This window comes from Brachyistius frenatus, unplaced genomic scaffold, assembly GCF_029030835.1.
Source record: "Brachyistius frenatus isolate BFR_SWC_R1_liver_20210118 unplaced genomic scaffold, ASM2903083v1 Contig_50, whole genome shotgun sequence".
In the NCBI taxonomy this organism is placed as follows: Eukaryota; Metazoa; Chordata; class Actinopteri; family Embiotocidae; genus Brachyistius; species Brachyistius frenatus.
This window is the reverse complement of record NW_027210649.1, coordinates 71729-85580: the sequence shown is the minus strand read 5'-3', so window position 1 is coordinate 85580 and position 13852 is coordinate 71729. Positions and strand designations below refer to the sequence as shown.

The 13852-nt window shown below is 45.5% G+C and overlaps 1 protein-coding gene across 2 annotated transcripts in view; it reads left to right on the top strand.

Annotated features, from left to right (window-relative positions):
* Window positions 1-13852, top strand: part of plxna2 (plexin A2) — a 192531-nt gene that overhangs the window by 157665 nt on the left and 21014 nt on the right. For both annotated transcript variants that reach the window (XM_069704184.1, XM_069704183.1), the window contains exons 21-25: window positions 819-961; window positions 2160-2428; window positions 10624-10690; window positions 11404-11550; window positions 12353-12512. In XM_069704184.1, the coding sequence (XP_069560285.1) occupies window positions 819-961; window positions 2160-2428; window positions 10624-10690; window positions 11404-11550; window positions 12353-12512 (786 nt within the window). The remainder of the gene's footprint in view (window positions 1-818; window positions 962-2159; window positions 2429-10623; window positions 10691-11403; window positions 11551-12352; window positions 12513-13852) is intronic.

Sequence of the window (13852 nt, the reverse complement as noted above, 5' to 3'; positions counted from 1 at the left end):
AATCACACTGGCAGCCTTGGGAAAAGGAGAAGATTAATGTTTTAACCATTAGCAGTGGCCGGGAGAGCGCTGCCCCGCGGGCTGGATTTAGACCGGTACCTGGGTTCCTTCCTTATGAGTATATACACCGTGAGTCCGTCTGTTGGTGTGTAAACCCATGAGTCGTATTGGGGGGCAACGCGGCCAGGAGGTGAGGGCTAAGACTGGTGGGAGATGTTGGTTGGAGGGCTGGGGGGGGTGTTAAGGGACTGCTGCTGCTCCTGTGATAGGCTGCAGACAGGGAGCCTCCCCAAGGGCGGCAAAGCAGAGCAACAGAGCCGTGGGCCTGAACGAGAGTCAGTCAGGATGGAGCCAATTAACTGGTGCTCACCTGCAGCCTCACACTGAGATGACACACTCTTTGGGGCCTTTGCTACAGCCAATTTACTGGCTGGTAGATAAAAATGAGTGAGAACAGGCGGCGCGCGTGTGTGTGTGTGTGTGTGTGTGTGTGTGTGTGTGTGTGTGTGTGTGTGTGTGTGTGTGTGTGTGTGTGTGTGTGTGTGTGTGTGTGTGTGTGTGTGTGCGTGCGTGAGAGAGAGAGAGAGAGAGAGAGAGAGAGAGAGAGAGATGTGTTTTTAAGAGTGATGTGAAATGAAATATTGAGTTCCTGTGACATGAAGACTATCTCGAGCTTTTCTACCATTCTCATCATGACGGCATCAGGAGATAAGAGGGATTCACACATTTGGTCCTCGGGGATTAAAGAAAGGTTTTATTTTCATGATGCAGTTCTGAAGTATTTCTTCTCTCTCTTCCCGTCTTCCTTCCTCTCCCAGCCTTCGCCGAGTTGCAGACGGACATCAATGAGCTGACCAGTGACCTCGACCGAGCTGGGATCCCCCACCTGGACTACAGGACGTACGCCATGAGGGTCCTCTTCCCCGGCATAGAGGATCATCCCGTCCTCAGAGAACTGGAGGTAAGTAGAGGTCGAGGAGGAGAGACAAAGAAACTGGACACGTAAGCAGAAAATGTATTAAGAAGGGTTAAAAAAAATAAAAAGACAGGGAGAGATGGGGAGGGAGGCGAGGAGTCTGTCTGCCCCTTACCTCTTCCTCTGTAGGTTACGTCCATAAGGGGGAAAGGATACCAGTGTGCCCCTTATCATTTCTACACACACACACACACACACACACACACACACACATAGTCAACCACACATACATACACACACACACACACACACACACACACACACACACACACACACACACACACACACACACACACACACACACACACACACACACACACACACACACACACACACACACACACATATATGTACACCTCATGCGAGCTCCCTCATGGAAAACAGGGTCCCAGCACATGGCTATTTCACCCACCAGTGGCTGCAGTATGAGGAGTAATGAAGTGAGTAATTCCCAATCCTTAGGCAGGACTGTAGGTTTCCTCCGTTGGGGGGGGGGGGGACTGTCTGGTTAACACTTTTTCGGTCCTCTTCAAGGGGCCGCAGTAATGCTGGGAAATGAGTTTATTTTATGTGGAATGCAGAGATGGGTGTCCAGAGGATGAAACTACCGGAGATAAAGAGATCCAGCGTGATAGAGGTCCACCTCTATTAGATTGTGTGAGGCAGGATGGGACTGGTTTACCTGGTGTGGTTAATCAGAGAGGTGGGGGTCAGATAAGGCAGCGATGTTGAGTAAGCTGCAAACCCCTCAAGCTTTTCCTGCCGGGACCCAATTTAATTATCTAAACTTTTTGAAAAACATCGATGTGCACTCAAACAAATACAACAGGGATTGTCTTACACTGGAAAGTTATTTGACATTTGACATTTGACTTGAAAGTGAAATGGTGGCTAACTCGGAGTACAATATTTTTTAATGGATCCCCCGCTCAATAATTGATTAAGATCTTCTCAGTTACTCATCGTGAATGGCAGCTTCTGTCTGCCCGAAGTGAAATATGAGCAAAGGTTTTGGAAAAATCTTTATTTTCTGTGAGACAAGGTCACAACAGGAGCTGAAGAGCAACAAACCTTTTCCCGAAAAACAGTTCAGCTCATTGTTATTCAAATTATTGCTGGACAAATTAGCGATGGACGCTCATTAGTCTTAACACACACTGGTCTTCCTCTCTCTCCTGTCCAGGTGTCAGGTAATGGCCAGCAGAATGTGGAGAAAGCCCTGAAGCTGTTTGGACAGCTCATCAACAACAAAGTGTTCCTGCTCACCTTCATCCGAACGCTGGAAATGCAGCGCTCTTTCTCCATGAGGGACCGAGGCAACGTGGCCTCACTTATCATGACTGCCCTGCAGGGCCGGCTGGAGTACGCCACCGATGTCCTCAAACACCTGCTTTCGGACCTGATTGACCGCAACCTGGAGAGCAAGAACCACCCCAAACTGCTGCTGCGCAGGTAACGTGGACGACGCCGTCCTTCAGCGATGTAAGGGCCACGGGTTCAGTTGTGACCTACTACGTCTAAAAGTCATTTATTAATTACACTTCATGAAGTAGATTTACAGTAAATATCACCCTCAAAGGCATCCAACAAAGAAGAAAATTGTTTGCTCGTGTTTTGACTTTTAAAATTGCCAAAAAGAAAGAATACATTTACATAAGTAAATAAACCCCCCCAAAAAAAGCCTCTAGACAATCACGTCTACACAATTATAAAAAGATGTCTCTACTGACAATGTTTTATGGTGAGAAACACGTAAAAACATAACAATTTCGTTAGACAAAATTATTTTTTTCCTTGATATTAAGGCTAATTTAAATGATCTTTTAAGTATTTTCAAATCAAATGGTGAAAGGTTTGGATAGCCTACACTGTCCTGAGAAAACAAGATACAGCATGAATGGTTCGCCCCAACAATGACCAATTTAGGAGCTTAAAAGTGAAGGTAGTGAAATTACCTTGAAATTATCCTGAAAATAGAAAATAGTTAAGTCTTTAGTAATACTGTTTGCTTTACAAACTGTTTCTGATGTCTAATTTAATTCATCGGTAACAAATAACGAGAACACACAGAGATTTGTCATCCTCATTTAAAGATATGTAAAGAAATGCAGAGCTGTTGGAGGATGTTGATGCCCATGGACAGATGGATGGTGATGGATTTATGTTCTGTACCTGCTTCCTTATGGGTGGATGAATACTGATTTTCCCAGTGTTTTCCGTGTAGACGCTTTACAGAACAAGTCTTGTAATGAGCGCTATAGTACATCTGCGGGCTGTGCAGATAAACGACATGTACTATTCACAACAGGAGAAACATCTGAATTCTCTGCATAATTCCACTTTCTCTCCGGCGCTCCGTCCCCCCCCCCCCCCCTCACCGCTCTCGCTTAATGCCAATGTCAGTCTCACTTATCCTCCAGGCTCGGGCTCCTTATAAAACATTCAGATGTGGGTTCAACTTTTTCTTTTTTTCCTCTCCGTGTATCCAGAGTACATTGTTTTCCTGGGGAGTTGGATTGATGTGTTGAAACTTTAAACATCTACTAAGTCCTTGCCCAAGTGTCCTCAGCTGCTTTTTGGTAGCTCTGTAGGGACAGAAACTGGTTAAGGGACAAAAGTGAGCTCAAACTATATGTGGAAAGCAAAGTTCACTTCTAAAAGTCCGGCTGTTCTGTGCATGATTTCAATGATGTTTACATGACTAATAAGTTGAAGAAGGTAAGAGCAGACAGCTGCTACGCTTCCAGACAACACTGTCATTCTCATGTTAATGTTCCCTTAATTTCTCCATTTGAAAAACCCACATTAATAGTCAGAGTAAATAACCGCCAGACAGAAAAGACCAAGCGTGTAGAGGGAGGAGTGGACTGAAGCAACACAGCGTCAAACAGACCTAGATTAAGATGTTATTTCACACGACGGCGGGGCCTCACACCTCCTCTAAGTTTTCATTATCCTCTCTTATTAGGAGCACAGTGGTACATAATCCTCGTGTCCCGCCGCTGCAGCCTGGAGGGCTAAATGCCCCCCCAGTTCTTTACATTTCACTGCACGTTATTGGGGGGAAAAAACTTTCAGGGTTATTGATTTGATTTGGGCTCTTTGCTGTTGTTGTTCTCTTTTCTTCCCCGTCGCCTTATTTAGCAAAAAAGCCGCCAGTCAAGCCAGCCCGCTGAGACACACACACACACTCACACACACACACACACACACACACACACACACACACACACACACACACACACACACACACACACACACACACACACACACACACACACACACACACACACACACACACACACACACACACATATCTGTGATGATAGTCAAATTGAACATGTCTCTAAGCAGTAATTGTGTTTGTGCAGCGTGTGGAGTGAGGCTGCTGGGTCGTGCTTTGTTACCATTTTCCCATTTAGTTGTCTTCCCCATTGGCTCTCCTCAGTCTGTTATTATCTATGACAGGTCAGTAAAATACACGCTATTTTTCTGGCTAAAACCCCCTCTGTTTTCTGATCGTGAGCACATCCTTGTTCTTTTTTTATGGTGTCTAAATGTCTCTCTGGGTATGTGTGTTAGCACATTACTACACCAGCATAGTGAAGGAACTATACCGGGATCCAGGGATGTTAGTGCATTAATGCCGGTAACAGTCACTCTGAATGTTGTTCCAAATGAAATATTGGTGAGCTTACGGTTCCTAGGCAAAGTTTACATGACTACAGAAGAGCTTGAACATTCAGGAAGGACCTCTAGGTCAGCCAACCCACTTCCTTTTTTTCTCATTCATATTCAGTGGGTTGAAAGTGCATCACAAGACATGTTTGAGGTCTAGCAAAGAGATTTACTTCGTTCTCCACTCAGCTGTCATTGAATACTTCTCTCCAGAGGGGGAACGTGTCCACAAACTCGCATGCTTGACCCTATAAGAGAAAAGCCATCATCACATGAGCGTAACTGACAAAGATCTCAAAATAGTTCCAGCAGATTCTCCTCGCGTCCCCGCAGCTACTCGCAGCGCTAATCAAAGTTTAATACGTACAATGCATCCATGTTGTTGTTTATTCAAGGAAAGGGTTTCCCGGATTTTATATGCACATTTTCTGCCTTCAAAAGTCAAGAGAAGACCAAAAACCGTCAGAGTCAGCTTGTCTCGCCAAAGCTTTCCAGGCTCCCCAGCCTCTCTGTGGCACTCAGCTCCAAACCCATCTGCTACCGAAGACGGAAATCTTTCAAAATAAAATAGGTCACAGATGAATTCTTCCATTTTTTTTATTATTTAAAAAAAAAAAAAAAAAAAGTAGGACATATAGTTTTTAGCTAACTAGCTAACTTTTTTTCTGAAATGCATCCGTCACATGACTGCTGTGTACTGCAGTGTGTATGTATACTGTAAGAGAGTGTAAACGCAGTTCGTCCACAAGCTGAAGAAGCAGAATGGTGTCAAGTGGCTTTCCAGCAAAGCAAGACAGCCTTAATTATTCAGGTGAGTTTTAGTGCAACAGTGGAGTTTCGTGCCCTCAGTAGCCGCTGCACCGAGAAAGAAGAATAGAAGAAACATTATTCCACAGTAGAATTACAGTTAAACAAACTTAGAAACATATTATTTCAGCAGATTAAATGGAGTTTCTAAATGCCTTCCACAGATAAATTCCCAATGACGTGGGCAGCCTGTTAAAGATGCTGCCTGTAAACTCACTCTCTGATTACCATTAAAACGGCATCTCAGCATCTCTGCCTCCAACATACCTTTTTTTTTTTTTCCTGTATTCCTCTCACATATTACCCGGGCTCTCCCATGGGAAGATGATCTCCTGATAGTATGTTTTTCATATTTGAGTATTTGATTGCTGATGTGCTATCTATGCTTCATTGGGAGTGATAATATTAGATTAACTTGTACCAGTCTAGAGTCACTACATTCACTCATAATCCAAAGTCTTAACTGCAGATATGGCCATAGAGATTTCATAAATTTGATTGGATTTTTGATAAAAAAAAAATAAAAAAAGCAATAAGGAGTGCGTCCCTTTCGCCTAGTTTGCAGGGCTGAAGGTGGGCTCAATAAAATGGCCGTTAAAACAACATCCCTCTTCTTCTGTCATGTTAAGTGTCTGCTGGGATCGGATTGGTACATTTACTTCAAAGAATATGTATGTAAGAGAAATGCAGCATGAAATTCGTCCCTTAATGTGACTTTCCTGTTCCTTTCCTTTAAGAGGTTGAATGGACTGAAATATATCAAAGAATTACAACGAATGCACGTGAGAGGCCTCCTGGCAGAATGAGCAGGATGGAAAACAAATCACTGCCTTTTATTAGTGTAGGTAGTTAACTGCATACAACATGGGCTCATGTCACTGGAGGATTACAGTGGGTGGATGTGTTTGAATGCCAGAGGGCAATTTGTAAATCTTATACGGTGCTATAATGTAGAGCTCATGCTACATGCTCTTTTTTTTGGAAATTATGCTCATTTCCTGGTTGCTCCTCTTTGACCATCCATCACACCAGACCAGTGAAAATAACTTACGGCACGAGCATCATCTTACATTTATGTAGCAGAGATGCAATATCCCCAGTTCCTGGAATTATGTTTGAAGGGTGCACTCATGCTCTTCAGAGGCTTGTTTTTCCGAGAAAGTCTTTGGTGTTTGAAGATTTTCAGATGCCTCCTGGTTTCTTTGTCTTGATAAGAAAATATTTTTTAGCTCACAGACACTTTCTTTCTCCTAAGAGCTTTTTTTTTTTTTTTTCTTAATTTTTTTTGAAAGAGATATCTACGTCGTGTGTTTTGATTTCTTCACATTTCAGTGCGCTAAGTGGAATTGATGTAGCACCCCATATTGTTTGGATTGTGTTTGGCTCCATTAGTGAAATATGTTTCTCTCTTTCTCTGCTCACATCTCTCCTCGTGTCCTTTGTCACTGTCCTCTCTTTCTTTCTGCCTGTCCATTATCACACACACTCTTTTGCTGCCGGATGACCCCCATCGAAACATCCAAGAATAGCCACTTCTCTTTTTTTCTTTTTTTACATCACAATCTATTCTCCATTCTTTTCCATCTCCGTCTTAAGTTTTGCCACATCCGCTTGTTTCACCCAGTTTCTTTTCTTTATAATGTTCTTTTAATGGAATCACAGAACATTGCCTCTATCACCTTGAGACTTTTCAATCTTGTATTATTTTTCTCCTCAGCGTTTTTTCTCTAATGAGATTTCCGCCCATGCAGAGCAACGGAGTGCAGCGTTATTAAGAGAGCGAGCATTGTGTTTGGCATTAGTTTCATTGAAAAGACATTCCACTGGCTTGCTAATATAGCCCCACCCCTCACTACCACCTCCTCCACTCGAGCTGCCATTAGGAGACCAGAGATGGAGCCCCTCTTAAACCCTATGTGGGATAATGAAATCCGGATGTTCATTAATGAAACTCAATTAATAGAAAAGACGGAAGTGGAGGCAGATGAGGAGGAGGAGGACGAGAAGGGGAGGAGAACAAGGAGAACAAAGTCTTCGTCGTAGTCTCTCTCTCCCCCCCCCACACACACACACACACACACATTCAAGAGGAAGAGATATTAAGGGGAGTCAGCACAGCCCCCTCACAAAAGCCTTTATTTGACTTCCTTCTTCGGGACTTGCTGAGCTTATTAAAATGCTTAATAGGTTCCATTAACTTCTAACGCACTCAAGTCTCATACAAGCAGGGAGGGGCGAATGGTAAGCATGAGGGGGAGGTGGTGGTGGGTGGGGGGGGGGAAAGGGGGCGTGAATTCCTGTAGGGGAAGAAGGGCAATTACAAAGGGATTTGGGGTATTGTCCAAAAAAAAAAAAAAAAAAAAAAAATTCCACAATATATTTAGGTTTACTCGGCTTGAAAATACAGCCTGAGGCTCTCGTGGCTCCTTATTGTGTTTTCAAATGAAGACTTTCCATCGCACAGCATTACAATGTTGAGCTTCTGAATACTGTATGTGTATGTCTTCCTTTCTTTCTGCATGTATGCCCTCACCTGCGTATTTATATATCTGTCAGAATAACAAAGAGGAGAGAAGCATGGAGGCACACACACACACACACACACACACACACACACACACACACACACACACACACACACACACACACACACACACACACACACGCGCGCGCACTCTTTCAGCTTTTCAGCAATGTTTACTCTCTCTCTCCTCTTCCCTTAGCCGAAACTGGGCGAACTAATCTACATGCTGCCCACCCCCCGCCCCCATCTCCCCACCCGCTGGCACATCACACTTCAAATAGGCTGTCACCCGGCTCTCCATCCTCTCTCAACGAGCTGCCAATAGACTGGCCAGCGGTCTCGTTCGCAGGGGAATAGCCTCCAGGCGTGGGAGACAGCATCACAACTCAGCCGCGCATCATTCGAAAACAAAACATCACCTCTGCGGCGCTGTCGTGCAGCTAAAGGGGAAGTTCTGTATTTGCAAGTGAGAAACAGACTCGGGTTTAACGAGAGAGAAAGAATGACTGACACTTCCTCCTGTCTCAGTGACTAAAATGTTCGCCGTCGGAACCTCCCCGGCTCAGACAGGCCTCCCGGGACTTCTGCTTCGGTCCCAGACTCTTGCTTAAAGCCCCTCAAACATGACTTAACGCAATTATCTCCATAATAGTCACACTCTCCCTTCAGGTCCATTCACAGCCTGAATCATCCCCGGCACCGTTGAGGAGACGGAAGCCTTCTGGCTTGTCTTTAATACCTGGCTGCTTCGATTGCCGCTAATCCTCGGTTCGGCACGGTGCGCTGTAAGGCCCCGCTCCATCATATCCACCAGAGTAATCACAGTAATTTCCTGCTACATTAAGAGGGTCATTTTTTTTTTTTTTTTTTTTTTTTCCAATGCATTGCTATTTAAATGGCAACGCTTGTACACAAGCCGACTGGCAGTGATCATCGGCGGCCAGGTGACAATCACAAGCTGTCACACTCCTGCGAACAGCAAGCGCGGTCTATGGGGCATTTTAGCGTGGCGTGTTAACTTGCGATTAGTGTGTGTGTAGTAGCTACGTTCGAGCTAGCAGGAGTAAAGACACTGATAATGGTGTGGTCCCAGAAACTAGCGGGTAGAAAAATCGTTGCCTAATCCGAAGCAGCTTGTTTATTAGCCTGGTGCGAACCAGAATCCAATTTATACTCGTGAATAGTAGACCTCGGGTTCATTTTGACCAACCGGCACGCGCCAAAACCCGCCGACACTCTGCCACCGCTGCACCTACCTACCAACCGACGCGTTTCTTCTTGAGTACGGTGTATTTTTTTTTATTTTTTTTTATTTTTTTTATTGATTTAATGAACATCTTGACGAGGTGCTGATGGTTTATTCTGCGCTGAACGTTAGCCGTTTGTTTTTCCGGTCACCGAGTTATGAAACGTAAATGCTGCGCTTGTCACCTTGACCCGCCGTCCAATCATAGTGAAGGAGGGGCGGGACAAACTTGGTTAACGAGCTACAGTGGTCGCTGATTGGGTCCGGCCTTCGGAGTGGCTTTGCAATTGCTCATTTGATTTTTAAGCTGTGAGCGACAGTCGGTGCAGCCGGGTCACTTTGTTATTGGTGTTTTTCAGGAATAATTTTTAATTCTGTCCACACGTAAAACTGGAGCTGGAGTCGAACGGCTAACTGAAGCGTTTTTTTGTTGTTTTTTTGTTGTTTTTTTTACAAGACGAGGTGGGAGCTTGTTGCTATTCACCTCAGGTGCTCGTCCGCACAGAACTAAACCTTTCATCTATGCTTCATGCTCGTTAACCATTCCCACCTGGCTGTTTGGTGTTCTGTGTTGTTGTTGTTATTGTTGTCGTTTTTATTTTAGTACAACTCCTGTTTCTTTAGTGCTCCATGATGGTGCTAATGAGGCAAAGGGAGGCTGTTCGTCTGTGGCATTCTGAGAAAAGATACGAGCAGCAATCACAAAAGAGGCGCACGCGGCCCTCCGTGCTCCGCGGTAGAAATAGTCGAGAGGTCATTGCACACTTGTGTTTTTTCATGCCCAATCAAGCCCAGCAGCAAGCTGTACCTCCGCGTGTGATTGACTGGGAAGGGAGAGATGTGTGTGTAGGGGGGGAGGAGGGGGGGAGGGGGAGGATGAGCGGAGAGGAGATGGTTTTGGCTGTGATCAGGCGTTACCTGGCTGTGACAGCGCTCCTCTCTCTCAACAGCTGAGGCTTGTCACAGCTGCTGACGTCCCGCTGTGTTGAACCACACGTGAATAATCAAGCATGCACACACATTTGCTCACACTCTCACATCCATGCATACTTAATCACACACACACACACACACACACACACACACACACACACACACACACACACACACACACACACACACACACACACACACACACGCATGCATGTGCACACACACACGTGCACACACAGATGCCCTCTCCTTGTTCTGCTGTGTTCAGTCACTGTGACCAGTGTTGCAGGCAGTACACGGGCAGAACCAGAGGCAGGATGCACATAGCCGAGATGTCAAGATAACCACCCCGAAGACGTCCCCTTCACCTCATGAATTATTGAGCGCTTGTAGTATCTGAAAGTTTTGGGATATCAAGAGAAAGAATAAAGTTACATTTTGCGTCTTCTGTAATTTCAGAACGGAGTCGGTTGCCGAGAAGATGCTTACGAACTGGTTCGCCTTCCTCCTTCACAAATTCCTCAAGGTGAGTGCACCAGGACACACGTTTAGTGTGTGTATATGTTTACACATTTAAATCAGTCTTTTGCATCCGAGCGGTGGATCTGACTCAATCTGATTGGACACCCGATGATACTACATCCCGCCCACCGATTTGCAGTAACCTGACTGCACCACAGGCCTGTCAATCAACCAGACACCCCCTCAAAAAACACATCTTTTTAAAGTTGATTTTTTTTTTTTTTTTTAATTAATTACGGAATTGTTTTCTGATGGACCGGCCAGAAAACTAATAAGAAATTTTATTGACTTTGAATTTTATGAGAGCAGTTGAATTGTAGTCTATGGAGCCGGAAGCTTTTTGGAGCCAACCTCTAGTGGCACTCGGTGGTATTGCAGCTTAAAGCACTTCCACATCTGCCTCATTTTTCAGACCAGGAAGCTACGTCCACTTTTATAACCAGTCTATGTTTGTATCTTATTAATTAAGTTTCCAAATTAAAATCAAGATTGTAGAGTATCTGGAGTAAATGTTTTGTTCTTAGTGTAGTGAATTTTGTCTTTGTTCTGTGACTGTCTCTCGTGTGTGAATCTGTTGGTTTGTGTGTGTGTGTGTGTGTGTGTGTGTGTGTGTGTGTGTGTGTGTGTGTGTGTGTGTGTGTGTGTGTGTGTGTGTGTGTGTGTGTGTGTGTGTGTGTGTGTGTGTGTGTGTGTGTGTGTGTGTGTGTGTGATCACAGGAGTGTGCTGGGGAGCCTCTGTTCATGCTGTACTGCGCCATCAAGCAGCAGATGGAAAAGGGGCCCATCGACGCCATCACTGGAGAGGCCCGTTACTCCCTGAGTGAAGACAAGCTCATCCGCCAGCAGATCGAGTACAAAACTCTGGTACGTCACACTCCGCCGGGCGCGCGGGAAGTTCGCACAAAGGCTCACAGACACACACAAACACAGGTTGTGCTCAACTCAAAAACTCGCCACGCTGAGATACACACACAGACACCGACCAGGGAAACTTACAACATGCACGCACACACACACACACACACACACACACACACACACACACACACACACACACACACACACACACACACACACACACACACACACACACACACACACACACACAGTTTCTTTCTCTTTTTTTTTTTTTTTTTTTTCACCTACAGTTGTTAAGATGACATAGCTGTTCGTGCTGTGTCGGGTTTCTTCCTTTCATTGTGGGAACAAAATTAACTAATGCTCCCACAGGCTCCAGTGTTGGTCCAATATGAAGGTGGGTAGCTGACGCCAAAGAAGAAGAAGACGCCAAACAGACCCCCTCTCTGCACACACACACACACACACACGCACGGAGAGAAAAAAAAGCACTCCCACAGCCAGCATGTGACATGACAATGCTCTGATTGCTCTGACTGGGAATTTGGCTCATTACGTGCTAATACCCCGGCAGAGCTGGAAATTGGTGTCCCGCCGAAGGTGTGAAATTAGATTTCAGGATGCCAGCGAGAGCGGAAATGGTTTCTCAAAGCTTCTGCCGCGCTCCAAGGAGACTCTAATGAGGGCAAAGTCTCAAGCTGGACTCGAGTACGAGGCAGTAACAGCACACTTCAAGCTCCTTCCTCATTTACCTCTGTGATATTTCACTCTTTCCTTCCCACCTGTTCTCCCCGTCTTTACGATCCAGATCCTAAACTGTGTGAACCCCGACAACGAAAACAGCCCGGAGATCCCGGTGAAGGTGCTGAACTGCGACACCATCACCCAAGTGAAGGAGAAGATACTGGACGCTGTGTACAAGAACATGCCCTACTCTCAGCGGCCGCGTGCTGTCGACATGGACCTCGGTACGGCAAACACGCGCACACACAATCCAGACAGACTCGCAGATGCAGCTGGCAGGTGTAAAGTCGTTCACACCCGCGGATTAATGTATCAGTGAGAAAAAGAAAAAGAGAAAAAGAACGAGCAATGTGTACAGATTATCAGAGCATTAGTGTGATAAAAGCTGTGCTCCAGCAGCCCAGCCCCGGCCAACCAGCCTCAGTGTGCTGCTGCCAGGCCTTTCCATCAAACTGACTGACAGTGTGTGCGGTGCATCCCTCCGTCTGGCTGCCTTTCCTGCCTGGTAGTGCCAATAAGAAACAGTAGATCAGGACAGATAGGCAGGCCTGTCTTTATGTGTGTCTTTGTGTCTGTGACGTGGCTGAGTGGCCGACCCAGGTACGAGCTGACAGACTGGCTCACCGGGCTCCACTCCCACGCAGTCTGCCACTTCCCTTCTCGCCTGTCCGTACCTTGCCTCCCGTTGCCCGGTCCCTCTCATTTTCTCTCACTTCAATTGGGCAAAGAGAACAAAAGCTTCCCCTGTGCTCGCTGCAAAACAGCGCGCCATCAATTACCGTGTCTCCCTCTCCATCTACTAAAAAATAATTGCATTGCGTTACTGTCTATATGTGCGTGTATTAGGGACGGGCATTTCAGGCAGAATTATTTTTTGCACGCAACTATTCTCATACACACACACACACACACACACACACACACACACACACACACACACACACACACACACACACACGCATAAAGACCCACTTGCGCCGTAACATATGCCATCCACTTCCTAAAACGGTCGCCTTGGACAGAGCGGATGAGGCCATTTGTCTGACCATTGATTATTGATTAGTGGATGGTGCCGTCCGCTCTGTGTTTCACTCCAATGCTCTGTGGTGGAGTTGTATGCTAGCTCTACCTGCAGTTGGACTGCACCTCATCTTTTTTTTTTTTTTATATTATAACGAATATTCAAAGTTCATGTCCAATCCCTCGTACATATGTGACTGCTTCTGTATTTTTTTTTTTTTAATGCAGATTTCAGTGTAGGTCAATTGGCTTTAGAAGGATGTTGTATCAGGCAGGGATATCATATGGTCACCTGTCAGAGGCGCAAAGTATTAAAACCCAGCCAACAAGGAGAAAATCAATGATCACTCCCAGCATGAGGCTCACAATGGCTATCCACTTCCCTGCCAGCACCCTTATTATCATTTCATTATGCCACAATGACCCGTCAGCCGCTGCTTATAGCCTCTCCCTGCTACCATTGGCTCCTATTTTTTTTTTCTTCTTCTTCTGAAAGGTGATTTTCTCATATCTCGCTTTTTCATCCTGTCTCGTCTGCTCTATT